The 27,716-nt window shown below is 36.0% G+C and overlaps 2 protein-coding genes across 9 annotated transcripts in view; one reads left to right on the top strand and one right to left on the bottom strand.

The window, feature by feature from the left end:
* The window catches only part of JAK1 (Janus kinase 1), a 125,298-nt gene extending 123,282 nt beyond the window's left edge, over window positions 1-2,016 (top strand). For all 4 annotated transcript variants that reach the window (XM_081055912.1, XM_081055910.1, XM_081055911.1 and 1 more), the window contains one exon: window positions 571-2,016. In XM_081055912.1, the coding sequence (XP_080912038.1) occupies window positions 571-666 (96 nt within the window). In that variant the 3' untranslated portion in view covers window positions 667-2,016. The remainder of the gene's footprint in view (window positions 1-570) is intronic.
* The window catches only part of RAVER2 (ribonucleoprotein, PTB binding 2), a 73,894-nt gene continuing 48,193 nt past the window's right edge, over window positions 2,016-27,716 (bottom strand). For all 5 annotated transcript variants that reach the window (XM_081055917.1, XM_081055915.1, XM_081055918.1 and 2 more), the window contains 2 exons: window positions 27,037-27,173; window positions 2,016-4,297 (listed from right to left, as the gene is read on the bottom strand). In XM_081055917.1, the coding sequence (XP_080912043.1) occupies window positions 4,151-4,297; window positions 27,037-27,173 (284 nt within the window). In that variant the 3' untranslated portion in view covers window positions 2,016-4,150. The remainder of the gene's footprint in view (window positions 4,298-27,036; window positions 27,174-27,716) is intronic.

Raw genomic sequence — 27,716 nt, forward strand, 5'->3', positions numbered from 1 at the left:
CAGAAGGAGAAAACTTTAAAATCGTTTTCTGAAGCTGAATTTCAGACACCTGAGGAATCGTCTTTGGGCCCAATGACAGCCACGAGTTAGGTTCAAAGCAAGGGTTCCCTCCAAAAGTAGGCTCCCCTCAGTGAGCACCCCAAAGGAGCATATATTTTGGTGTAACCTGATCGTGACAAATACATATAATTGCACTTTGTGTGTGACATTCAGTTTTCTGGATGCTAAAGTGTGAAATGAACCTTTAAGACTACATCTTTCAAGTCTTTAAGATACACTGAATAATATGAGTGAGGCAACCAGTGTGGAAACTTAAGAGTCTAAACTGAGATATAACTTCACCCTTAAACTGCTTTACAGTAATTAATGACCTGGATTTTTTGGGGGGAGGTCAGTTAATCCATGAGCTTCTCAAATGTTAAAATATTACTTAAGAACTATGAATGTCACATTTTTCTGTATTTTAAATTATTTATATACTCTTGTTTTCTAGTCTTACATTTCCATTTCCAAAATATCCTTACTCTTGATGTGTCTCTAAAGTTTTATTCTTGTTTTTTCTTTTTACAGGTTTATCAACTTATGAGAAAATGCTGGGAATTTCAACCATCTAACCGGACGACTTTTCAGAACCTTATTGAAGGATTTGAAGCACTTTTAAAATAAGAAGCATGAATAACATTTAAATTCCACTGTATATGAAGTCCTCCTCCTCAGCAACAAATACCCAAGCCATTTAAAAGATTTTTTAATGGAAAAAGTTTATAGTCTGTCTAAAAAAGTACTTGGGTACGTATCCATGTATAAGGCATGTAGTGCTTAATATATGTAGGTACTTCCTCTTTAAATTTGGCGCTAGTAACATAGTGACAACCACCACCAAATTATTAAAAAACACTCCTTTTGGAAAGAATATACCACCATTTCATATGTCTAGCTCACCATCACAATTGTGTACCAGAACGGGACTTTTTAAAATAAGGTGAGCTGACCCTAGTAAAGTCTCAGGATGATTGCTTTCTCCCAGCTGCCAGTTGATTAGAAATGTTTTTCTGGCACCTAAATCAAAGATAAGGATGAATGGACTTAGGCAATACTCTAACATACATGCCCTAAAATTTCATTATCTATACAGTCATAGACCAAGCATTTCCTGAAATATTAGATACCAGTAGTATATTATTGTTCTATACAAAGATGCCTGCCTTCCTGTCACCAGTAGGACTTAAACTTTTGTTTCTCCAGTGGCTTACCTCCTGTCCCCTTGGGTGACCAGCGGTACCCCTTTTTTTTTTTTTTTTTTTTGAGAAAACTGATCACACCTAGGGGTACAGATGTGGAATAGCTCCTTTGCTGCATGATATTAATTCTTGAGAACTAAGCCCGTGCCAGTGCTTTCCTAAATGGTGTATCTTTAATCAGATTTGATTCCAAGAACCTGGATGCTATACATGCTTTTAAGAAATGTCCGTGTATATCCTTTGATAACTCTCCCACTTTGGGGCAAGCTATTCCAGCATTGATTGTGGATGCTATATGCAACCAGTCAGAATATATACCACAGTACAGTGCACTGTTCTTAGAGTGTTTAAATACTTACCATCCATCTACCAGAGTCGATCACTATTTTGAGCATCACCCCGGAGCAACGTAAGACTTGAAAGAAGAGACCCAGCATGATGGAATTCAGGATCCACTAGACAGTTTTCCGTTTGCTTGCAGGTAGCTGGGTCATCAAAATGTCTAATCTCTGATTCAATGTGAACCATAAGATTTTTATGACCAAGGAGTCTGAAAAACTTTTTGTTAATGCTGTGTAGCATTTGTTTGGTATCATCATTTTTCACCTTTTGAGCCTGAAAAAAGAGTTCTGGATTGATTCAATGGCAACCGTGACTTGCCGTTTACATTTGTTGACTAACCCTATGTCACCAAGGTGTCTCTTTATGTCAAACCTGTGGCCACTCTATATGCACTTTGTTTACTCTTTATACAAATAAATATACTAGAGACTTCACATGCATATGCCTTTTAATATTAAGACTTCATTTTCAAAGCATCTCAGACAATTTGTTTACTTAGAAAAATAACAGTATAGACTTTGGGAAGGGTTGGTAATGGTCCTTATCACTAACAATATGTGATTTGTACTTATCTGTTATGTCCAATGATAATGGGACACAGCCCAGGATGGATGGCAGACCCACATGTGCTATAATCCAGAATCTCTTTTCTAGTTCTTTCAACTCTTCCTGCTTTCATTTTTGCAGCTCTGATTTAAAATTCCCTCTCTTCTGTTTGCACTATCACAGAGTTGTGACTAAGCATTGAAGAAGCTTAGTGCAACAGGAAAACGGGAAGAAATGCAGAGCATCAAGAGTCCATTATTTACCTGCTGAGTCATAACTGAGTGGTGCCTATCCCGATCAGTTATTTATAGGTAGTATACTTCTTAGAAAGTATCTTAGTTTAACTTTCTAGCTGTCATTTCCCAAAAGATGTTAATATATGCAATAAATTAGACCAAGTTCTTCACAAATCATACAACATTATCTACCAATTTTAAACTTTATAATTAAAACAGGATAGCTACCTTATATCCTGGTCAAAAATAACAAGTCCCCCAAATTACAAGGTTTTGAATGATCGGAGTTCAAAAATACTAGAATCCTATCAAGACCTCCTGAACTCCGTATCATCAATTACAGTCTCATAACAAGGAACAAACTTAGACATTTCTAAATGGCAAAAGGTTTCTCATGCATTTAATACCAGGGTCTTCAGGAAATGATGACGTCAAAAGTTATATGCAATAAATAATTTTTTCAGAAGTAAACTGGATTAAATAGCTGATAATTTTTCTAGCCTAACACACTACAAAAGAATAAGAGACAAAGCAGAGAGTGAGGTAAAGCTTACTAGCTCAAAATGATTATAAATACTGTTCCTCCCGAAGACTCCTGCAGAAAGGACAGGACTGCCTGCTTCACTATAATAGTGTGGAAACGGGGCATTTGATGATGAGACGATGCCCTGTTCTAGTAATTAGATCATCACTAGTCTAGGCTATGAAATGAGACCAACTTATGTTCCTTGCCACTGACAAGTCTGCTGCAAAAGTTAAAGGTCTCTCTTTAAGTAAAAGGATTAGATAATTAGTACTATGGGAACAGCAAACTTGCTCTACGAAAGTTTGCAGGGAAGATAGTCAATCCTTGAGCTTTGCCGGCCTTCTAGTCTCTGTCCCAGCTACTCAGCTCTGCCACTGCAGCACAAAAGTAACCACAGACAGTGGGTAAATGAGCATGGCTGTGTTCCAATAAAATTTTAGGCATGGTCACTGAAATTTAAGTTTCTTATAATTTTAAGGTCATACATTTTCATTTTTCCAACCATTTAAAAATGTAAACATTCTTAGCTTGTCCTTAGTACAAAAACAGGTGGAGGACTGAACTGAACCCCAGGTATATAGTTTGCCAACCCCTAAAATTAGATCACCAAAGCTACTTTTCTTAAAATACCTTGTTTTTCACAAAAGGCGTAAGTGGTGAAAAACATACGAAAAGGAAGTACTTGTGGTAGTGTAGACCATGGGTGTCACTATCGCTCTGCCTGGGTTTATATTGCCTGGCTGGTGTGGGGGTAATAATTTACTTTGCATATAGATAGAGCATCTTTGTAACATTACCATCACTGTATTTTGTACTTGTAGTTCTAAAAACATCTATAAATAGATTACTTCTAGGGAAAGTAAATTGAAATGCACATTGGCTTATAAGAAACTCATTCTTCTAAGGCCCTGGAAACAAGACTGTTTCCCATTTATTGCTTCAAACTTTTATATATGGTGTCAACATTATTCCCAGTCCTAAAACAAGGAATATTGTTAATTTCTGCAATGGACTTTAAGTTAATATCACATTGACTAAGATGCATCTAATTCTAGTGGAAAATGTCCTCAATTGATGTCTGTTCTTATTGCTACTTACTTTTTATTTGGCAATTCTGCCTGCTGCACAACACAGTTCCTTCTGGGAAACGATAAACCCGTATTTAAAGGATATGGCTAGTCTGAATGTAGTTAAGGCAGCGATGAACAGCAGAGATACTGCAAAGATCCTTATGAGGTTATTTAAGGAGAGAACTTAACTCAGTACACTCGCTTCTTTTTTAAGTAGGTCTCCATGTAATATGCTCCTGTGCCCTGAGAATGCTGGTCAACAAATTCTACTGAACCACCTTCTGGGGCAGAGACGAGATACGATGAGCTTCGCTTTTCATTTCTTAGCGATGACACCTATGAGAAAAATAAATCACAATGCTCATGTTAAAATCTAGATTAATATTGGTTTGTTTGTTAAAGATGCTTACAAGAGAAGTAATTCTACTTCTGATTTGGTATAAAAACAGACTAGCAGGATAAATAACAAAGCTTTCAAAAAATGCACAAACTCTGATGTTAAAATAAATTTTTACATTTCTATGTCAAAATCACTTGTGGAACTTTTGCAAAATATAAACCAGTCTCTGAGTGTGCTTTCTCCCCTATGCCCCACATTTTGGGGAAAGAAAAAAAAAAGATAGTGCAGTTGCTTCCGCTGTTTGCACCTAATTGAACAGCAGTTATCAGCATTCCTCTGAGGAAGGAGAGTGGCTAAGAAATTGAGCTGCACATCAAATTAGATGTTAAGTTCATCTAGTAATAAAAGAAGGAGTAAGAAAATAAACTAGTAGGTGTAAAAATTGACAAATGATGTCAATGAAAATACTGATACATTTGAGAGAACAATGTGAATTCAAACTTTAGTCTAGAAAGCATGTTAAAATGCACATTTCCAGGCTCCATCTGACATTCTGATCTGGAAGTGGTTGTGGTAAGAAGGGCCAAAGTGTTCCTCACAAGTAATCACAGTAATCAATATGATAAGTCAGATTGTGAGCTCCTCATCCCTCTTAGTTTTAGTTTTTACAAATACTATGTGTGACAAGCTTGTTGAAGCATAATTACATAACTTGATCTATAAGAATAGGAATAACTCAAGGAAAAGTTCCAGCAATGCAGACGAGCCTTCTCACATTACAACTAAAATTACAATAGTTTTAAACCAACAGTTGTCACAATTTTTTAAATGTTGGTTAAGTTCAGAGGAGACAGATGATGAGTCTGTCACAACTCTTTGTAGATCAAGTAGTTCTTATTCATGATCAGGAGAAGTTAACCAACATAGCGACTTCAGAGGTTACTGAGTGTGCTCCTCCCATGGACTCACCAAATATGCAGTTACACATATTTGGAACAATTCCCTCTGAAAGAGATCCAAAAACTAGCTGAGCTACTCCTACACACTGGACAAAGAGAACATGCCAACACATAAAAGGGTAGGAAAGACTGAGACACGCTTGCCATAAATGCCATCCGCATCACAGCACCACGCAACAAATAGACTGTTACAAGAAGTTTTGTGTAAGCCTCATGGTAACAAAACCAAAGCCTATTTTGTATGTGTATGATAAAGAGAAAGGAATCAAAGCACACAACTGGAGAAAATCATCAAATCACAAGATAGTAAAAGAGGAAAGAACAGGAATTATAAAGCAACCAGAAAATAACAAAATCAGCAACAGTAAGTCCATATGTCAATAATGACTATAAACAGACTAATTTCTCCAATCAAAAATACAGAGCAGCTGAACAGATATAAAGGCCCAACAGTATGTTGGTTATAAGTGTCTTACCTCAGCTTAAAGGACACACAGACTAAAAGTGAAGGAATGGAAAAAGATATTCCATACAAATAGAAACCAAAGGAAAGCAAGGGTAACTACTTTTATCAAACAACGTAAGCTTTAAACCAAAGAATGTAACAAGAGGTCGTTATAAAAAAGAAGTCAACCAAGAGGATCTAACAATTGTAAATATTTATGAACCTAAAATAGGAGCACCTATTTTACATAAAGCAAATATCAATCATTCTGAAGTGAGAAACAAGCAGCAACATAATAGGAGAATTCCATACTCCACTTTCAGCAATGGATTTTATGGGAAGAAAATCATTAAGGAGACATTGGCTTTAAACTACATGTTAGACCAGATGGACGACCTAACAGAAATAAACAGCACATTTCATCCAAAAGCTCCGAAACACACATTCTGACTAACACATGGAAGCTTCTCCAGGATAGATCATATATGTTAGGTCACAAAACAAGTCTCAATAAGCTTGAGAAGTTTGAAATAATATAGAGCATCTTTTTCAGACCACTATTTTCTAGTATGAAACTAGAAAACCATGCCAAGAAAACTGGAAAATTCACAAACAAGGGAGATTTAACAACATGCTCCTAAACAGACAATGGGTGAAATCAAAAGGATAATAAAAAATGATCCTGAGAAAAGTGAAAATGGAAACACAACATACCAAAACGCGGTACAGCAAAAGTAAAGTTGATAGTGATAAATGCCTACATGAAAAAGAATGACCTCAACCTAATTTTACCCCTCAAGGAACTAGGAAAAGAAGAACAAACTAAGCTTAAAGTTGGTAGACAGACGGAAGTAAAGATCAGAGCAGAAATAAATAAAATAGAGATTTAAAAAGACAATAGAAAAGAGCAATGAAACTGAGAGACGGTTCTTTGAAAAGATAACATTGACAAACCTTTAGCTAGACTCACCAAGAAAGAGAGGACTTGAATAAATGAAGTTATGAATGAAAGGAGACACTAAACCTTATACCACAGAAATCAAAGACCACTAAGAATAATTATATGCAAACACAGTGGACAACCTAGAAGAAATGGATAAATTCCTATACAAACTACCAAGACTAAATCATGACAAAATAGGAAATCTGAACAGACTGATTAATAGTAAGAAGATGGAACCAGTAATCTAAAACCTCCTAACAAACAAAAGTCCAAGACCAGATGGCTTCACTGGTGAATTCCACCAAACATTAAAAGAATTAATAGCAATCTTTCTCAAATTCTTCCAAAAAATAGAAGAGGCAACATTTTGAAACTCATTTTATAAGTCCAGCATTACCTTTGTATAAAAACCAGACAAAGACATTACAAGAAAAAAAATTTCAGGCCAATATCCCTGATGCAGATAGATTCAAAAATCCTCAACAAGATATTAACAAACTGAATTCAACTATACATTAAAAAGATCATACACCATGATCAAGTGGGATTTATTCCAGGGGTACAAGGATGATTCAACATCCACAAATCAATCAGTGTGATACACATCCCATTAACCAAATGAAGAAAAAATCATGACCATTTCAATAGATGCAGAAAAGCATCTGGCAAAATGCAACATCCTTTTATGATAGAAACTCTCAACAAACTGGGTATAAAGGGAACATACATCAATACAATGAAGACCACACACGACAAGCCCACACACAGATAACAGTATACTCAATAGTGAAATACCAAAAGCTTTCCCTTTACGATCAAAAACAAGGATGCCCACTCTTGCCAATGTATTCAATATAGTATTGTTAGTCCTAGCCAGAACAATTAGGCGAGAAACAGAAATAAGAAAGGGAAAAATCAGAAAGGAAAAGTAACTGTCTCTATTTGCAGATGACATGAAATTATATAGAGAATACCCTAAAAGGCTCCATGAAAAAACTGTTGGATCTAATAAATGAGTTCAGTAAAGTTACAAAATACAAAAATCAGCTGCATTTCTATAAACAATGAACTATCCAAAAAAATTTTTAAAAACAATTCTATATACAATAGCATCAAAAAAGAATAAAATATCTCAGAATAAATTTAACCAAGGTGAAAAATCTGTACACTAAACACTAAGACATCCATGAAAGAAATTGTAGAGGACACAATAAATGGAAAAATATTCATTGTTCATTAATTGGAGGAATTAAAATTATAAAAATGTTCATACTACCCAAAGCAATCTACAGATTCAGTGCAATCCATATGAAAATTCAAATGGCACTTTTCTCAGAATCAAACAGTCCTCAAATTTGGAATCCCAAAAGACTCCAAGTAGCAAAGCAATATTTAAAAAAAAAAAAGCTGGAGACATCACTTCCTGACTGCAAACTATATTACAAAACTATACTAATCAAAACAGTATGGTATTGGCATAAAAACACATTGATCAATGACATAGAACAGAGAAACCAGACATAACCAACGCATATATGCTTAATTAATTTATGAGAAAGGAGCCAAGAATATACAACAGGAAAAGCGTAGTCTCTTCAATAAAATGATTTTGGAAAAACTGTATAGACATATGCAAAAGAATGAAACTGGACCGCTATCTCATGCCATACACAAAAATTAACTCAAAATGGATTAAAGACATATGTAAGACCTTAAACCATAAACCCCTATAAGAAAACCGGGGGGCAAGCTCCTGGACGCAGGTCTTGACAGTGATTTTTTGGATTTGACACCAAAGGCACAGGCAACAAAAGCAAATATTAACCAGCAGGACGACATCAAACCAAAAAGCTTCTGCACAGCAAAGGAAACCATCAACAAACTAAAAAGACAGCCTGTGGAATGGGAGGAAGTATCTGTAAACCACACATCCAGTGAGAGGGTAATACCCAGAATACACAGGGAACATACACAACTCACTAGCAAAAAACCAAATAAGCCAATTAAAAAATGGTTTAAAGGACCTACATATTGAGGATATACAAATAGCCAATATGAATCATCAGGGAAATGCAAATTAAAATCACCTCACACCTGTTAGGAAGTCTGTTATCAAAAAAACGAGAGATAACAAATGCTGGTAAGAATGGCGAGAAAAGGAAACCCTCGTACACTGGTGGTTAGAATGTAAATCTGTACAGCAATGGAGATTCCTCAAGAAATTAAAAATAGAACTACCTACCGTATGATCCAGCAGTCCCACTTCTGGGTATATTCTGTTTTCCTTTGGAAACAAAATCATTATCTTGAAGACACAACTGTACTCCCATGTTCACAGCATTATTTGCAACAGCCAAGGTGTGGAAACATTTTAAGTGTCCACTGACAGATGGATAAAGAAAATGGACCCAAGACATTTGCATTCAGTAAGCTTCAGGAACTTAAGTACAGGGTCTAGAACATATTAAAAAAAAAAAAAAAAAAAAAAAAAAGAACTTCCCCAAATGATTTTAGTGTGCAGCAGGTTTAGGAACCACTGACTTGGAGTATAAAAATGTAAGCACCTCTTTCATTTTCTGTGAGTCAGTGTATAGATCTTGGAGAAAAGGTGATAGAAACAAATAAAATATGAAAAAAAAGAAAATGTGACACACACACACAGGAATATTGTTTGGTCTTTAAAAAGAAGGCAATTTTGTTATTTGAGACAATACAGATGAAACTTGAGGGAATTAAACTAAGTTAAATAAACCACACAGAGAAAGACCAATACCACATGGTATCACTTATATGTGGAATTGAAAAACAAGTCAACCCTCACTGAAAGAGAATAGAAAAGTGGTTGCCAAAGGCTAGGGGGTTGGTAAAAGGGTACAGACTTTCAGTTATGAGATGAATAAGGTCTGTAAATATAATATTTATATAACTTTGAGAATCTAATGTCTAACTTGGTGACTATAGTTGGTAATACTGTATCATATAATTTAAACTTACTAAAGGAGTTTAAAAATAAATAAATATGTGAGGTGATGGACATTTATGAACTCAATGGGGAGACTCACAGTGTACACGTATATCAAATCATGTTGTACACTTTCAATGTCTTACAATTTTACTTGTCAGTTATACCTCAATAAAACTGGAAAAAATAGTAAACAGTTTTTAAAAGAAGAGGGATGACAGAAGACAAATGAAGAAATCTATTTTGGTACTTTATTTTGGTGTGGATTACTATCTGACAGTCCAGTAAAATCCTTCTCCACATAAAGGTTTAAAGGTATGTTTCACAAGTGAAACAGATTAGCAAAGAATTTAGCTCTAATTCCTGCCTCACATTTTTTTCCTGGTAATAAGTGTATAAACATACTTGGGGTTTTCTCTGAAATAATTAGGAAGGGAGCAGGTGGGAATATAGCTGAAAGGATTCTGGCCATGAGGTGATGACTGCCGAAGCTGGGTTGATGGATACAAGAACATGTGGTTCTGGTTCAAGATGGCGACATAGGAAGATCTTGAACTCACTTCTAGCCATGGACAAATCAAATCTATAGCTACATATGGAAAATTTTCCATATGGAAAGAAACCCAAAAACTAGACAAGCAACTCCTACACATTGAGCAAATGAGAAAAAAACCGAGACACAATCTCTCCATAAACGCCACGCTCCGTGGGAGTTCCCCTCCCACAACTGGGAGGGAACTCACAACCCTGAGCTTCCCTGAGGAGCAAAGGGTTTGCCCCCACATTGGGCACTCCAACTTTCAGGACCTGCACCGGACAGACGGGCCCCCAAACCTCTCGCCTGGAAAGACAACAGGGCATGCATGCATCCACACGACCCAGAAGGATATAGTGGTCGGAGAAACAGTTCTTAAAGCGCTCACACACAGTCACCCACCTCAGGGCCCACTGCAGAGGCAGCTGACTGAAAAGCACCCAGTTTTTCTGTGAAAGAGGCCTACTTGCTTATCTTACATCTTTGGCCTGAGGTGCAGGCAATCTAATTGAACACACATCTAGAAGCCTACTGAAATAATCTCCAAAGACAGAGGCTGGCAAGCAACATTTTCACGCTTTCCATCTGCGTCCCAGCAGGTCACCGATATCTCTGGGAAAGGAGCTTGTGTACACATTTGGGTTTTGCAGCTGCCACCCAAGGGACACCCCTCAATCGCCTAGCTCTGGAGGCCAGCAGGGGTTATGTTCACAAGTTCAACAGGTTGGTAGCATAAAAACAGTTCTTAACTGGCTATCACCCCAGGGCTCAGTACAGAGGGAACATGGAGAAATGCCCATCTCCCAGTTTTACCCTGAAATAGGTATATCTGAATACTGTAAAAGCAACTGCCTGAGTATCTGGCTTCCAATCAGCCTGAATCTAGGTGCTGACTGACATCTTTCTTTTGGGTACAATGACAGGTCTTGGCACACCCTCAACTACTGGGAGCCACTAAGAATAAAATAGGCTACTTGGACAATCACAAAGTTTTGAAGACAAGAGCTAGGGTAGGGTTGAACGATAAAGTTCATCTCCTACACAAGGCCACTCCTTCAAGACCAGATATTTTATATAATGCATAGAAAGCAACACCGAGAGTCGAGGAAAATGAAAAACTAGATGAATGTGTTCCAAATGAAAGAAAAAGATTTTTAAAAAGAACTTAATGAAATGGAGATAAGTGAATTACCTGAAAAGAGTTCAAAATAATAGTTACAGATGTTCACCAAGCTCAGGAGAACAATGGATGAACAAAGTCAGAATATTAACAAAAACATAGAAAATATAAGAAAGTTCCCAATACAAATCACAGAGCTAAAGAATACAATCACTGAAGGGATAGACACAGATTACAGGAAGCAGAAGAAAGGACCGGTGAACTCGAGCAGGGCAGTGAAACTCATCCAATCAGAACAGCAAAATGAAAAGGAAAAAAAAGTGAAGATATAATAACTTAAGTGGCATATGGGACATCAGGCAAACCAACATTTGCATTACAGGAGCCCTAGAAGGAGAAGAGAGAGACAAAGGGGAAGAAAATTTATCTGAATAAATACTGGCTGAAAACTTCCGTAACCTGGGAAAGGAAACAGATATCCAGATCTAGGAATCTCACAGGGTTCAAAACAAGGTGAAACCAAAGAAGCCCACAACCAGACACATCATAATCAAAGTGTTAAAAGTTAACAAGGAGAGAGTCTTATAAGCAGCATGAGAAAAACAACTTGTTATGTATTAGGGAACCCCAATAAGACTGTCAGATATTTTCTGCAGAAACTTTGCAGGACAGAAGGGAGTGGCATGATATATTCAAAACGCTGAAAAAACAAAACAAAATTAAAAAAAAAAACACGAGTACCAACCAAGTATACTCTGTGCATCAAAGTTGTCCTTCAGAATAGTTTTCCAAACTATTCATCACCTCTAGACAGGCCTTAAAGAAATGTTAAAGAGACTTCTTTAAGCTGAAATGAACGAACACTATTTAGTAACAGGAAAACATACAGAAGTATGAGTCTCATGAGTAAAGGTAAATACATAGTAAAATTCAAGATAATCTAATATAATAAAGGCGGTGGGGTGATCACTTATAAAGCTAGTATAAAGGTCCAAAGAAAAAGGTAATAAAAGTAACTAAACCTATAATAATTTGTCAATGAATACGCAAGATAAAAAGATGTAAATTGTGATATCAAAAACAAACCATGGCAGGGGGGCAGGGAGAGTTAAAATGTAGAGCTTTAAAATGTGTTGAAACTTAAGTTGTTAACAACTTAAAATAGACTGTTGGAATTAAAACACACCAAAACTTATGGGACGTAGCAAAAGCACTTCTAAAAGGGAAGTGCACAGTGATAAATGTTTACATAAGAGACAAGAAATATATCATATCAACAACACAACTTTATACCGCAAGGAACAAGGAAAAAAAAGGACAAACTAAGCCCAAAGTTAGTAGAAGGAAAAATATAACAAAGATCATAGCAGAAATAAATAGAGACTAAAAAGACAATAGAAAAGATTAATGAAACTAAGAGCTGGTTCACTGAAAAAGTAAAACAGACAAACTGTTAGCCAGATTCACCAAGAGGACTCAAATAAAATCAGTAATGCAAAAGATGTTACAAGTGATACAATGGAGATACAAAGGATTATAAGAGACTACTATGAACAATTATATGCCAAAAAATTGGATGACCTAGAAGAAATGGAAAGATTCCTAAAAACACACAACCTACCAAGACTGAACTATGAAGAAATAGAAAATGTGAACAGACTGATACCTAGTAAAGAAATTGAACCAGTAATCACAAACCTCCCAACACATAAAAATCCAGGACCAAAATGCCTTTACTGGTGAATTCTACCAAACATCTGAAGAAGAATTAACACCAATCCTTCTCAAACTCTTCCAAAAAACAGAAGAGGAAGGAATACTTCCAAACTCATTTTACGAGGCCAGCGTTAATCTTGCAACAAAACCAGACAAGAATGCCACAAGAAAATTATAGGCAAACATCTTTGATAAACATAGATGCAAAAATCCTCAACAAAATATTAGCAAATTGAATTCAACAATACCTTAAAAGTTCATACACCTCGAACAAGTGCAATTTATTCCAGGGGTACAAGACTGGTTCAATACCCACAAATCAATGAGATATAAACTCTATTAACAAAGTGAAGGGTAAAAATCATGACCCTCTCAACAGATGCAGAAAAGCATTTCACAAAATTCAATATTCATTCATAATTAAAACTCTCAATAAAGTGGGTATAGAGGAAATGTATCGCAACACAATATAGGCCAAGCTCACAGATAACATCTTACTCAACAGTGAAAAGCTGAAAGCTTTTCTTCTAAAATTAGGAACAAGACAATGATGCCCATTTTCACTACTTTTACTCAACATAGTTTTAGAACTCCTAACAAGGGCAATTAGGGAAGGAAAAAAAAGGCAACTAAATTAGAAAGAAGTAAAACTGTTACTATTTGCTGATGACATATCATATAGAGAACTCTAGATTCCACCAAAAAACTGTTAGAACTAATAAATATTTTCAGTAGTTGCAAGATACTAAATCAATATATAAGAATCATTTACTGGGCTGGCCCGGTAGCTCAGGTGGTTGGAGTGCGGTGCTCCTAACACCAAGGTCGCTGGTTTGATTCCCACATGGGAAAGTGAGCTGCGCCCTCTACGGCTGCTATTGTGAACAACACCTTCTTGGAGCTGGGCTGCTGTGAGGTTGGTGTGGGCTGCTGAGTGCTGCTGTGGGCTACCATGTGCTGCCATGAGCAGCCAGTGGCCAGCGTGAGTGGCCAGCAGCCAGCGAGAGCTGCCGTGAGCTGCTGTGAGTGGCCAACTAACGACCCGCGACCGACTGCCTCAACGAGGAGGGGGTTGGGTGGGGGGAGCACAAGCCTCATAATACCAGCATGGCCCAGGGAGCTGTGTCCTACACAACAGAATGAGAAACAATGGCTTGAACCGGAGTGTAGTGGGGGAGGAGGTGGAAGAAGGGGGGGAAATCAGTTACTTTTCTAAACACTAATTTAAAAAAATTAAGAAAATCTCATTTACTATAGAATCAAGAATGAAAATCTCAAGAATAAATTTATCCAAGGAGGTGAAAGATCTGTACACTGAAAAGCATAAGACACCAATGAAATAAATTGAAGACACAAACAAATGGAAAGATATTCCATGCTCATGGCCTCAAGAATTAATATCGTTAAAATATCCATGCTATACAAAGTATTCTACAGATTCAGTACAATCCCTATCAAATTTCCAATGGCACTTTTCACAGAACTAGAACAATCCTAAATTTGTATGAAACCACAAAAGACCCCAAGTAGCCAAAGCAATCTTGAGAAAGAACAAAGTTGGAGGCATCACACACACTGATTTCAAACTATATTACAAAGCTATGGTAATCAAAACAGTATGAGATTACACACACACGAATAGAACAGAATAGAAAGGCCAGAAATAAACCAACACATAAATAGTCAATTTATGACAAAGGAGCCAAGACTGTACAACGGGGAAGGACATTCTCTTCAATAAATGGTGCTGAGATAACTGGCCAGCCACATGCAAAAGAATGAAACTGGACCCTCGTTTTACAGCACACACCATTAACTCAACATGGATTAAATACTTGAACAAGACCTGAAACCATACAACTCCTAGAGGAAAACATAGGTACTAAGCCCCTTGACATCAATCTTGACAATGACTTGTTGGATTTAACACCAAAAGCAAAGGCAATGAAAGCAGAAATAAACAAGTGGGACTACATCAAACGAAAAAGCTGCTGCCCAGCAAAGGAAACCATCAACATAATGAAAAGGCAACTAACAAATGGGAGAAAATATTTGTAAATATATCTAACAAGGGGTTAATGTCCAAAATATATAAATATCTCATACAACTCAATAACATAAAAACAAACAATCTGATTATACAATGGGTAGAAGACCTAAATAGGCATTTTTCCAAAGACAGATGGCCAACAGGTACATGAAAGGGTGCTCATCATCACTACTCATCAGGGAAATGCCAATCCAAACTACAATAAGGTATCACCTTACACCCGTTGGATGGCTATTATTTTAAAAAGACAGAAAATAACTAGTATAGGCAAGGACGTGTAGAAAAGGGAAACTTGGTGCACTGTTTGTGGGAGTGTTAATTGGTGCAGCCACTATGGAAAACAGCATGGAGTTCCTCATAAAATAGAGCTACCATATGATCCAGTAATTCCACTTCTGGGTTTATCCAAAGGAAACAAAAAAAGTAAGTAAAAAAGATACATGCACTCCCATGTTCAATGAAGCATTATTTACAATAGCCAAGATATTGAAGTAACTTAAGTGTCCTTTGACAGATGAATAGATTTTTAATATGTGGTTTACAAAGGAACATTATTCACCATAAAAAAGGAAACCTTGCCATTTGTGACAACAGTGATGGACTTGACGGCAGTACGCTAAGTGAAATAATTCAGACAGACAAATGCTATACAATCTCACTTATACATGGGATCTAAAAAACAAACAAGAAAACTGTACTCATACAGAGAAGAGATTGGTGGTTGCCAGAGGTGGCGGGGGTGTGTTGGCAAAAAGGGTAATGGTGGTTGGTTAAAGGTACCAATTTCCAGGTATAAAGTCAGTCAGTCCTGGGGATGTCATGTACAGCATGGTGACTATAATTAATACTGTACTTTATATTTGAAAGTTGCTAAGAGTAAATATTAAAAGTTCTCATCACTAGGAAAAAAATTCTGTAACTATGTATGGTCCTGGATGTTAGCTAGGCTTATTGTGATCATTTTGTAATATACAGAAATATCAAATCATATTGTACACCTGAAACTCATGTTATATGTCAATTATATATATATATATATATATATATATATATATATATATATATATATATATATATCAATTTAAAAACAGAGAGATTCTACCTTTGAGAAAGGCCTGCAACAAAACTGTGTGCTCCCTCCTCAGCTGGGGCCTCGCCACCCTGTGCTCTCCCCTCCACTCCCAAGCCTCCTCATTATTCGCCCCAGCACTTTCTCCACTCGAGTCCCTTTGTCAGTCTGGGGACCTTCCTGCAGGTTGGACCACAGCTCTAACACTGTCAGACCCTTAGCTTCAGGTATAAAGAACTCTTTTTTTATTAGCGCTCCTTCTCTAATAAATGATCAGTCCATTAAATTAGTGTAATTTTGAAAAGCTACTTGTTTTATAACCTAATTCATTTTTCAAAAATAAGAGGGACTGAAGCAATAAATACCTTACTCTGGGATCTGGAAATCTCACACTCTTAATTACCTTCTCGGATTCTTCCTGCTATGCAGTAATTCCATGTTTCACATCTTAGTAGAAAGCAAAACAACAACCTGACTTTTCCTCTCTTTCCATGCCATCTTTATTCTCAGGAGCCAGGTGAGAAATCTATTAGATGCTTTCATGCAGAGGACTTTCCAATGGTGCTACACCATTCTCAGTAAGAGCCAACTGAGATGTATGCGATCACCAAAAAACTTCACTGAGCAGCATAGGAAAATATTAGTAAGAAATAAAAATGGATGTCATTATAGCCCAGACTGACACTGGGAGAAAGATAATTCTTCTGATACTCTCCATCAAAGATATTTAACTTCTAGAGCAAGGATTACTGATGGTCAAATGACAATAGTTGACTAAGATTTTTGAAACAAAACTCAGTGTTCTGGGAGAAATAAATCTGTATCAAAAAAACAACAAAAAAGAAAATAAAACCACTAAAAAGGGAAAGAGTATAAAGCAAGCAAATACTTTTCCTTCGACTTCATGTTTGAAGAATATAGACATCCATTCCTTTGTAGAATAACTATTGAGGGCACTGGGCTGTGTGCTATGTGGTTACCTGGATGAACGAAACTTGAACTTTGCCCTCCAAGGGCTCATCTCCTAGGAGGGGGAAGTAAGAGAAGCATAAAACAGAATTCTAAAAGGAGAATTCCACCATGCCAAAAGAGAAATGAAGTGCTAAAGCTTTTTCAGAGAAGGGAAAATGGGAGAGGAGGATTGGCGAGGTATGGACACAGGTTCATGGATGAGACAGCATCTAAGTTGAGATTTGGAGGCGAGCTCAGATACGGACATGAGGAGACCAGAAATGACCCTTTGAGGAGAAAGGACTGCCTGAGCATAGGCAGGTGGCAGAAAAGCGTGGGCCTGTGATGGGACATAGTAGCTGATCCATGGAAGACAAGAGCAGCAAATGAGATTGGCAAGCCAGCCTCAATCATGGAGAGGATTATAAACTAAGGATAAACTAATGATATGTTTGATCTTGGAATTTAGAAATAATAAGCAGCTCCATGAAAAATGTGGCAATGGAGAAGACAGGCATTCAGAAGGTCTTGTCAGGAGGTGACTGAACTTACTTATGTAATTAAGGTTACGCATGCAAGCAAACACCAGATTATGTGATTTAAATTTTTACATGGAATATGCAGGGGAGAAAGAACACAGTGGTTTACTTTGAAAATCCAAAACAACTATTTCAATGGGAATTTATGCTTTGGAGAAACTGAAGACATTGGGAAAAGCTGTACTCTTCTAATTCTGCATATCTAATATTCAGGTGACAATCAGATCAACAGCACAGCTAAACCACAGTACACATGGAGAGGTATAAATTCACAAAATATAATTAGGATGATATCCTACATTGCATTGGTGACACCAGCCCTGTGCGGTAGGAAGAGAAAGAATTATCTCCTCTGAATAGAGATGAGAAAACAGAAGCTCAGAAAACTTGTGACTTGGCTAACATCACAAGGCTATTCAGTGTTAGAACTATGAATCCCATCCAGTTTTTCTCAGTTTATTGCTTTTTCATTATTTGAACATCCTTAGTTTTTTAAAAAAATTTAATCTTTTGCACACAATTTACTATGAAACCCATTCTAGTAACCTAACTATGCAGTTGCTATTTTATTTTTGGATTTTAAAAATCATTTTCTTCCTCTTATTAATGCAAAATCTTTTTGTCTTCATGTAAATGTAGACTTTCTTCTATTTCCATGTGAATGTAGAAAATTTCATTTTCTGACTGCCGAAGTTTAATACTTTCAATGTGTCTTAAGCTCAATTTTTAAGTTCACTTCAATAATTGAGCCAAACACTAGTTTTAAAAGCTCTCATAAGAATTTGAGAAAATGGAATCTTGAATATCCCTCAGGGAGATTCCTTTGGGATATGTTAATATCCACAGTGAATTTGAGACAGAAATTAAAGTCAAATTAAGATATTTATCATTAACGCTCTTCTGAAGGGAATGTAACCAATTAGTATGTACCGTCTAAATACAAAATCAAATAGGTTTTTGGAAATTCTGCCTCTATTTAGGACTCCTCACCCTTACCTTTAGCCCCATTTTACCTTTTCTAAGTTTCATCTCTTTCGAGAAGTTAGATTGGATGGAGAACCTAAAATGAACAACTGCACTAGTTCTTCCAGAATCTCAATCAAACCCCTAATATCTGTTTCTTATATTTTCAGGTCAAGCTTTTAGACTTCGTACCTAGAGAAACAGGAATTAATTTGATTATATTTCTTGCATTACGCATAGTTCATTTCTAAAATTTTATTTAAATACAGTATCCCTCCCTCAGTTGTTAAAAAAAGGTTCTACAACCAATATGCTTCATTTTGTGACATTAATGATGTAACTATTAATAAAATGATCATCATATATATGAATAGATGTTTTAATTTTCATAACTTTTGTTTTTTAGCTATTTGCCTTTCTTCATATGTATCAAGTTTTAACTGGATTTAACTGCTCCTTCAAAAGGTATTGAACTACATTTGAAAAAAGCACAATTTGATCATCACCTTATTAGTTTCAATATACCAAGTTGTATGAGTTATATGTCCTATATTCAGGTATGTTTGTAAGCACTTTTATAAATCAACACACATTAAAATCCTTTGAAAATTAGATTAATGCCAGAGTAGCAAAACTGTTTTCAGATTTATGCTGTATATTATTTCTTGAACATTTAAAATACTGATGTGGTTCATAAACAAGAGTTTAAAATAATGAAGGTACCTTTTAAATTCCAAAAACTTGCTTTTTTACAGAATTGTACACCTGAAATCTATGTAAGTTTACTAACAATTGTCACCCCAATAAATTTAATAAAAAAAAAAAACTTGCTTTTTATAATTCCACTTTTTCACAAAAATCATTCTTAAAAGTTATTTCCAAGTTACTGTCTAAGACTAATATAAAGATAATATGTGGTTCTATAATTACTGTTTAAAGTGAGTTTAGCTTTTAAAAAATATTTTATTCAGTTAAAGTCTGTCAGAAATTTCTGACCTACCATTCACACAAAAATATTTGGGGCAAGTCTCACTTCATTATTTTCCCACTAGGTGGCAGCATTAAGCTCTATATAAAAAGACTAAGCATCATCCAGGTCTTTTTGTTTTTGTTTCCTGTTCCCTCATCACTCCATGTCATCACATTCTCTGTTTGATTCCCTGGAACAGGCAGTCAGCTTCCTGGCAGGAATGATGCCGTGTGGACCAAGGGCAACACAAAAGTACAACACAACATGCAGGTAGATAGTACACTCCGAAGTATGGCATCCCCAACAATTATGCAGTATGGCAGGTGTTAAACGAAAACCCCAAACCACAATTTAAACAGTCAGACGAAACAGCTGAAATGATTCTTACATTATTATTTACTTTACTGAAACTGATGACTAAGTCAAAATGAAAAGTTGATTAAGAGAAATTTTGACCTATTTTATCTATTTACTAAAAAGGAAGAGAAATGTTTTTGACAGATAATTAAATGTTACATTTAGGTGTTTAAAAAATATTTAATAAACTGGCTCAAAGGCTACTCCCTTAAGGAGGCTTCTCCCAACCATCTGACGCGGATGTACCCGTTAATCTGTACCTCAGAACCTCGTATTTCCAACTCCATTTGTACATTGAAACTAACAAGATTACATAGCTGGTTATAATGCTACTGTCACTGCTAGACTGAGTATTACAAAATTTAAAATAAGGAAAATAATAACTGCAGCTCAATGGCAATTCTCATTAATTATTGTAATCAAGTAGAGAAATGGAAGGGGTAGTCCATTTAAATTGGCTTCTAACTAGAACTAGATCTGGAATAATTGACTTGTTTGCTTATCTATCGATAAGCAAAAAAGTTATCAATAGATAACTGTAGCATCTTTAAAACAATGAAGGAAAATGCTACTCTCTTTAGTACAGTTAAGGATTGTTTTTAAAAATTAAAGTTCGATATTTGTTGACATTCACAAGGTTGTACAACCATCACCAAGACACCAAATATTCCAAAAAGACACCCTGTACCTGCTAATAGTCACTCCAAACTCCCACTTCCCTTGGCCCCTAGTAACCTCTGTGTACTTTCTCTATATAAATCTGTGTATTCTGGAAATTTCATATAAATGGAATCATAATATGTGACGTTTTGTGTCTGGCTTACTTAGTGTAGTGCTTTCCAGGCTCATCCACACTGTGACAAGCATTAGTACTCCAGGTCTTCACGGCTGAGTGATATGCCATTGTATGGATACACCATTTTTTGTTCATGTATTCATCAATTGATAGACACTTGGGTTGTTCTCCCTTTGGCCATTATGAATAATACAGCTATGAAAATTCATGTACAAGTTTGTGTGTGAAAATATTTCAAATCTCGTGGGAATATACTAGGTGAAATGGCAACTCTGCGTTTAACATTTTGAGGAGCTGCCAAAGTGTTTTCCAAAGCAGCTGCACCATTTCACATGCCCTCCACCAGCAATGTGTGACGGTACTAACTTTTTCGTGTCTTCACCAACACTTGTTATGGTTCATTTTTCTTCATTCTTCATGTACTCTTCAGAGTGGATAGTCTCAGTTGACCTATCTTCTTGATTCTTTCTTTTGCCAGTTCAAATCTGCTGCTGTGCTCTAATGAATTTTTCGTTTGAGTTATCGTACTTTTCAAATCCAGAATTTCTATTTGGTCCTTGTAGATAATTTTGGTCTCCTATTGATATTTTCTATTGGTGAGACATTGTTCTCATATTTTCATTTAGTTCCTTAGATGTGGTTTCCTTTCATTCTTTGAACATATTTAAAATAGGCGATTTAAATCTTTGTCTAGTGAGTCCAATGTGTGGGCTTCCTTAAGGACAGTTTCTCTTAATTGCTTTCTCCCATTTATTGGTCATATTTTCTTCTTTTTTTTCCATGTCTCAAGATATCTTGTTGAAACTGGCCATTTAAAATATGTGGCAGCTCTAGAAATCAGATTGTACTCTCTTCAAAATTTATTGCTCTTTCTTGTTTAGTGACTTTTCTAATTATATAAAGTCTGTTTTCTTTGTTGTGTGGGGAAGACTCGACTGTTAGTGGTCAGACGATGATCGGAGAGATTCCCTTACACACCTGGAACCAGCAAGGCTCCCAGACTTTGCTGAAGGGCTGTGTGTGTGTGTGCTGGGCCATGCCTTCAACACAGCCAGGCAGCTGACAACTCTGCTTTAGCTTTCACTTCTAAAAGTGACAGCTACGGTCTCCTAGGGTCCTTCCTGAGCATGTGAGGTCCTACAGTGTGCACGGTCTTGAAAGCGTCCCAGGAATATGTCAGCTTTTCAAAGACCCTGTGAGCACCTCATCTCCCAGCTTTTCCTATAAAGCTTTTTGGTTAGTCTATTCTTTGCATTAAATGTTATCTACTTACTGCCTCAGGCAGCCACAAAGTTAAACAATTTCCTCTAAATGTTTTCAACAAACTATCCTGGATTAAAGCTTTCCACATTGGGTATGCTCTGAGTCAGGTCAAATGAAAACAGCTTTGCAACTGGGATCTTCCAGGGAACAGCAGACAGGTCAAATAATGCCAGTTCTCTGGGAATGAGGCATTTTGTGAGCTCCAACCCCTTCCTGCCCTCTCCGGTGGCTGCCAACATCCTGGTGAGTATGGGCTATTAGAAATAGAAACAGGAAAACAGGAATAGGGTAGGTGAAAAGACCACCCAGCTAGCTATTCTTACCAACATTCTGCCATTTTTCTTGAATAAATGCTCCCAGGGTTGCCATGAGCCTGTGGTCAATTTCCAGAGTGTTTTAAATGTTGATTATGATAATTTTTGACTGTTTCATTGATGACGTCTATGGAAGGGAAAGTTTTGGAGGTTCTTATTGTGCCACTTCTGCTGATGTCATCTATGGCTTGGATTTTCCCTTTAGGACTATGATCTATCACAAATGACTTTTAGAGTACTGTATGAGGCCAGAGTCAGGGTTCCTGTGTTCCAATATGGATAATCAGTTGCACTAACATTTCTATTCTTTACCTATTGATTGTTTTGGTATTTTTGTCAAAAATCAATTTACCACTTAAGTATGGGTCTAGTTTTGGACTCTGTTCTGCTGATATATTTGCCTATCATTATGTCAATGCTATGCAGTCTTGATTGCTATGACTATAGTAAATCTTGAATTCATGTAGAGGAAGTCCTCCACCTTTATTCTTTTATAAGACTGTTTCGGTAGTGTAGTTCCTTTGAATTTTCATGTAATTTTTAAAAAATCAGCTTGTCTATTTCTACTTAAGAGAAAAAAATTGCTGAGAAATTGGTTGGGATTGCACTGAATCTGTAGATCAATTTGGGGAGAACTGGTATCACACCAATATCAAGTCTTCCAATCACTCACAGCCATCTTCATTAATTTCTCTCAGCAATGCACTGTAGTTTTCATTGTAGAGTTCTTACATATTCTGCTAATTTGCTGCTATGTGTCTCATGCTACTACTGTACATGGAAATGAAAAAAAAGTTTTCTAATTGTTTGAACACAGTGGTTCTCAGTTGGAGGCAATCTAATCGGTAGAGAACAAAGATGCTGCTAAACATCCTACAATGTACAAGATAGCCCCGCCTCAACAGAATTATCCAGGCCAGAATGTCACTAGATAATGCGTTATTTTTATGTGGTTGCTTTCAAGATAATCTTTTCGTAACTTTGATTTTCAGCATGTTAACTGAAGTGCCTAGATAAAATTTTCTTTTTATTTATTTTGCTTTGCAGAGGTATCTGAGCCTGTTAGATCGGTGACGATTTTTTAAAACCAAATTGGGGAGATTTTTTTAACATTATTTTTTCAAATGTTTTATGCCCCACTTATCTTTCTCCTCTCCTCCTGGGACTCCAATTACGCTTACGTTAGACTGCTTGATACTGTCTCTCTGATCCCCGAGGCTCTGTTTTTTGGTTTTCAACCTCTTTCTCTCTGTTCTTCAGATTGAGTTAGTTCTTTTGTCTATGTTAATTAAACTTCTTTTCCTGCTTTCTCCAATCTCCTGCTAAGCCCGTGCAGTGTATTTTTTCAGATACTATATGTTTCACTTCTAGAGTTTCTATACTTCTTTAGTTTATATTTCTTTCTGAAATTCCCTGTTTATTTTGACCTTATTTTCCTTTAAGTTCTTAAGTTCTTGAATAGTTGTTTGAAATAAGTCTTTGTCTACTAAGGCCAACATCTGGGGTACCCTGGGGTCAGTTTCTATTAATTGTGTTTCCTCTTAACTGTGAGTCACATTTTTTTGTCTCTTCAACTATCTAATAATTTTTGTTTACTGAACATTATGGATTGTGGATGATATATTGTAGGGACTACAGATTGCATGATCTTCCTCTGAAGACTTGATGTTTAAGAAGGAGTTAACTTTTCTGAACTCAAAACTAAAAACTGTCTCCTCTGTGCTAGGGAGGAAGTGAAGCTCTTCAGTTTTTCAGCCTTCCATCTGCTGTTTTCCACCAGATTCTCCCTCACACAAACATAGTTCAGGAGTACACCTGAAGCTGAAGCTAAATAATGCTAAATGTATTATTTATAAAATGTAAACTGTAATTTAATATATATATATAGACACAGGATGTGGAGTACAGCACAGGAAATAGAGTCAATGGCATTGTAACAGCTGTATACTATGTCAGAGGGGTAGTAGATTAGTGGAGGGGGGTTATTACTTTGTGAGGGGTATAAATGTCTAACTATTACATTGTTTTGTAAACCTGAAACTAAAAATAAATAAACAAAAAACAAAACAAAAATGTCAGCCAAGTATATTTGAGTTTACAGAGATTTTGAGGCTCCTTCTTATGTAACATCTTTTTCCCAAGACTACCCACCCCCCCTTACATTTTAGCCTTGCTAACAGCCCTGAACTCTGTCTTCTGACTCCATCAGCTGGCAAGACTGCACAAACTAAGTGGTAGTGTTAGGCAAAAATCCAAAGTAGCACAAATCTCATCCAGTGCAGTTTCCTTCTTTTCAGAGCATGACTCCCCTTCAGCTTCTGCCTGCTTTTGGTCATCCTCCAGGGCCTACAAATAGTTGTTTTTCTTTCATATTTAATACAACTTAATAATGGTTATCTGCAGGAGGGACAATCTGAGACAAGCAACTTTGCCAGTACGGAAATGCCAATTAGGATTTTTAAATGTGACAGTTGTTTTGGAACTAGAGATTATTATATCCATCTCTACCTTGACATATCCATCTCTCCTCAAATACAAAATACAAAACAAACAGCCAAACAAACAGTTTCTATGAGACACTTCTTCCATGCCTAAAACTTCTCCACGGTATAAAGAAAACGATGTGGACTTTGCAATCAGAGAAATCGTTTACTACCTACATGAACTTGGAAAGATTATTTATCCCTTTATGCTTTTCCAATTGGATTATGGAGTGGTCATTTAAATCTCACAGGACTGTTAGAAAGATTAAATGCTTACCTTACAAAGCATGTAGCAAGTGCTAACAACAAACAAAAATTGTTGCTTTCTATCCCTTAGACCTATTCCTCCATGTCAGCAGTGGAAATAGAAGGAATTCCTAAATCATGACCACCTTTTACTAGTTACTTTATTCCACTGGTAACATTTAATTCAGTTTACTTTATAAGGATGAAAGAACACAAGAGGGAAAGAAGAAATTTCACTTGGTGTACAGCATCAGGAAATAGTAGGGACTGTCGCAGGGGATGCTGACTCCTGGGAGGATCCACCCCTCCCCCAAAACTCGGGTAAGCAAGTGAGAGGCAGGGGGGTAGCTGGCAAGGCAAAAGGCATCTTTATCTCAGGATTTCGCCACGTGTAAGTGGGAAAGTATCTTTCTGTGGCTGAGTATCCCCACACCACCGTCATCCAATAAGCAAAACAGTTAATAAGAAAAGGCAAATTTCAAAAGTGAAATGAAAAGAAAAGGTTAAGTACAAAAAATAGCTTTTAAAACGTTAAGTCATACATTTAACTAATTTTTTAAAAAAATATTGTGCTTCCTCCTGTTTGTAAATTTTGTTCCTTGTAAAGAAACAAAACAGAATGGTACAGGACTTTATTTTATCAATTTTTAAAAGTAAGAATAGATTATAAAACATTTGCCATGTGTTTACATGTTATAGGATTTTTAACATTTGCGCTGTATTTCCTGGTATAAATATGACATAATTTATTTACTTAGTCTTAGAAATTGTTGGAAATTTAGATTATTTCTAATTTTCACAACTATATATTATTAATTAATGATTTTACTCATCTCTGATAATTTCCTTGGCTTTCATAACCTGTAAATACAATCAACATACAATCAATATGCTTATCTGAGTCATTACTTAAAATGTTAACTAATAATGGAATCAAGATGGAATCTTATGAAACATATAGGAAAATCCCTTCTAGGCTGTATCTATTCATGATTACTGTTCCTTAAATATAGGTATGTTGCCATCTAATTATATCATCTTCCAACCCCTATTTTTCCATCCTTTCTACAAGTAAATAAGAGACTCTATTATATATTTTGTTAATACCCAGCTGCACCATTTCTACAGTCCATTTGACCTGTGTTTTTACTACCCTATTATAAAAGCATAACTAGGCACCAATTGTTCTAAATGAATTGGCATTTATTTTCTTTCCTAAGTTCATTGGAGACAGTTGAGACAAACACAGAGTTGCTCCAAGGAAAACAAAGTGGAAAACAAAGTGTGCTCCCACAGACAGGATAGAGCTGAGAGAACCCGACTGCCCTGAGAAATGAGAAAGAAACAGAATCACTAACCATAAGACTCTCATGATTAAATACTGCTAATGACACGTACTCTCACCCTAAGCCACTAAGAGTAAGCTGAAGGACAGAAGGCAAAGCAAAACTGACATAAGTAATGACACAGTTTGTCTTATGACTATAATACTTTTCGTGCTATTGATTATTTGGTTTAATAGCATAATAGTGCCTGTAATTATGATCATGTTTTTACATCAATAACCCGTAGTGAAGACAGAGGCATTTCCTTGGGTTTCTTAGTCAGGTCTACACTGTTGTAAATCGTAAGCCAGCAGAGCTTTTCTGTAAAGAGTCAGATTGTAAATATTTAATCTTGCAGGCCACATAGTCTCTACTATAACTCCTCAACTCTACTGTTGCAGCACAACGGCACCAAAGACAGTATGTAAATGAATAGACATGGTTGTATTCCAATAAAACTTTATTTACAAAACAGGTGGTGGGATGGATTTGGTCTGTAGTTTGCCAACCACTGGTGTAAACAATGACAGGTCAATATCTAGTGCAAAAATGATACCTAACAATCCTTGAATGTGTCCTAAAATTCCAAATGGTGAACAAAAAAATATTGTGTAGATCAGTGTAATTTTACTTTCCAATATTACAGGAATCACAATTTCATATTCAGTGAACTCAATATATAGTTGAACCAATTTGTCTGTATATTATCAAAATCTGAGAATCATTTACCTGTGTATAATCACCAAAAGGTTGAGAATAAGCAATGCACTTTTCCAATGTCTGTTGTGATTCATTTCCCTGAGAGATTGCATCCAGAATGTTGCTTGCAATTCCAGTCTTTTGTAGAGTGGTTTTATTTGCAGGAGCTAAAGACAAAGTCAATACATACATTTTAGTTAGTTTGTTTTAGTATAAACTATAAACACAGTACAAAACTCAGTAATTCAGCATATTTTCAAATAGAACACAAATTTTAATTTGCAAATATGTATATGATATTATCATTTAAAACAATTGAAAATGAAAGATTGCCCTATGGCTAAATAATTTTGGTGGAAACATTTAAAATGTATGTCTAATCTCTAAAATAAGGTACACAAACTATAAATTAACCATTCTTGTTAATGCAATAGTTGTAACCATCAATTTTCAGACCAGATAAAAATATAGTAGGTATAGCAGAAGCACATTAGAATTTTTTCTGGCTTTAAAAAAAAATTACAAATTAATGTTTAGATTCAAGAGGATACTTCATGAAATACACAGAATGCATGGTAAAAACAAAATTCATCTTTCATCTCTTTTAATTCAATCCTTTTCTCTATCCCGGAGGCAACAGTTTAGAATTTTCCCAAATTTACTTTATGCATTAAAGTACACATTCAAATATGTACATGTAGGAATATATA

Source organism: Rhinolophus hipposideros, assembly GCF_964194185.1.
Source record: "Rhinolophus hipposideros genome assembly, chromosome: 8".
In the NCBI taxonomy this organism is placed as follows: Eukaryota; Metazoa; Chordata; class Mammalia; order Chiroptera; family Rhinolophidae; genus Rhinolophus; species Rhinolophus hipposideros.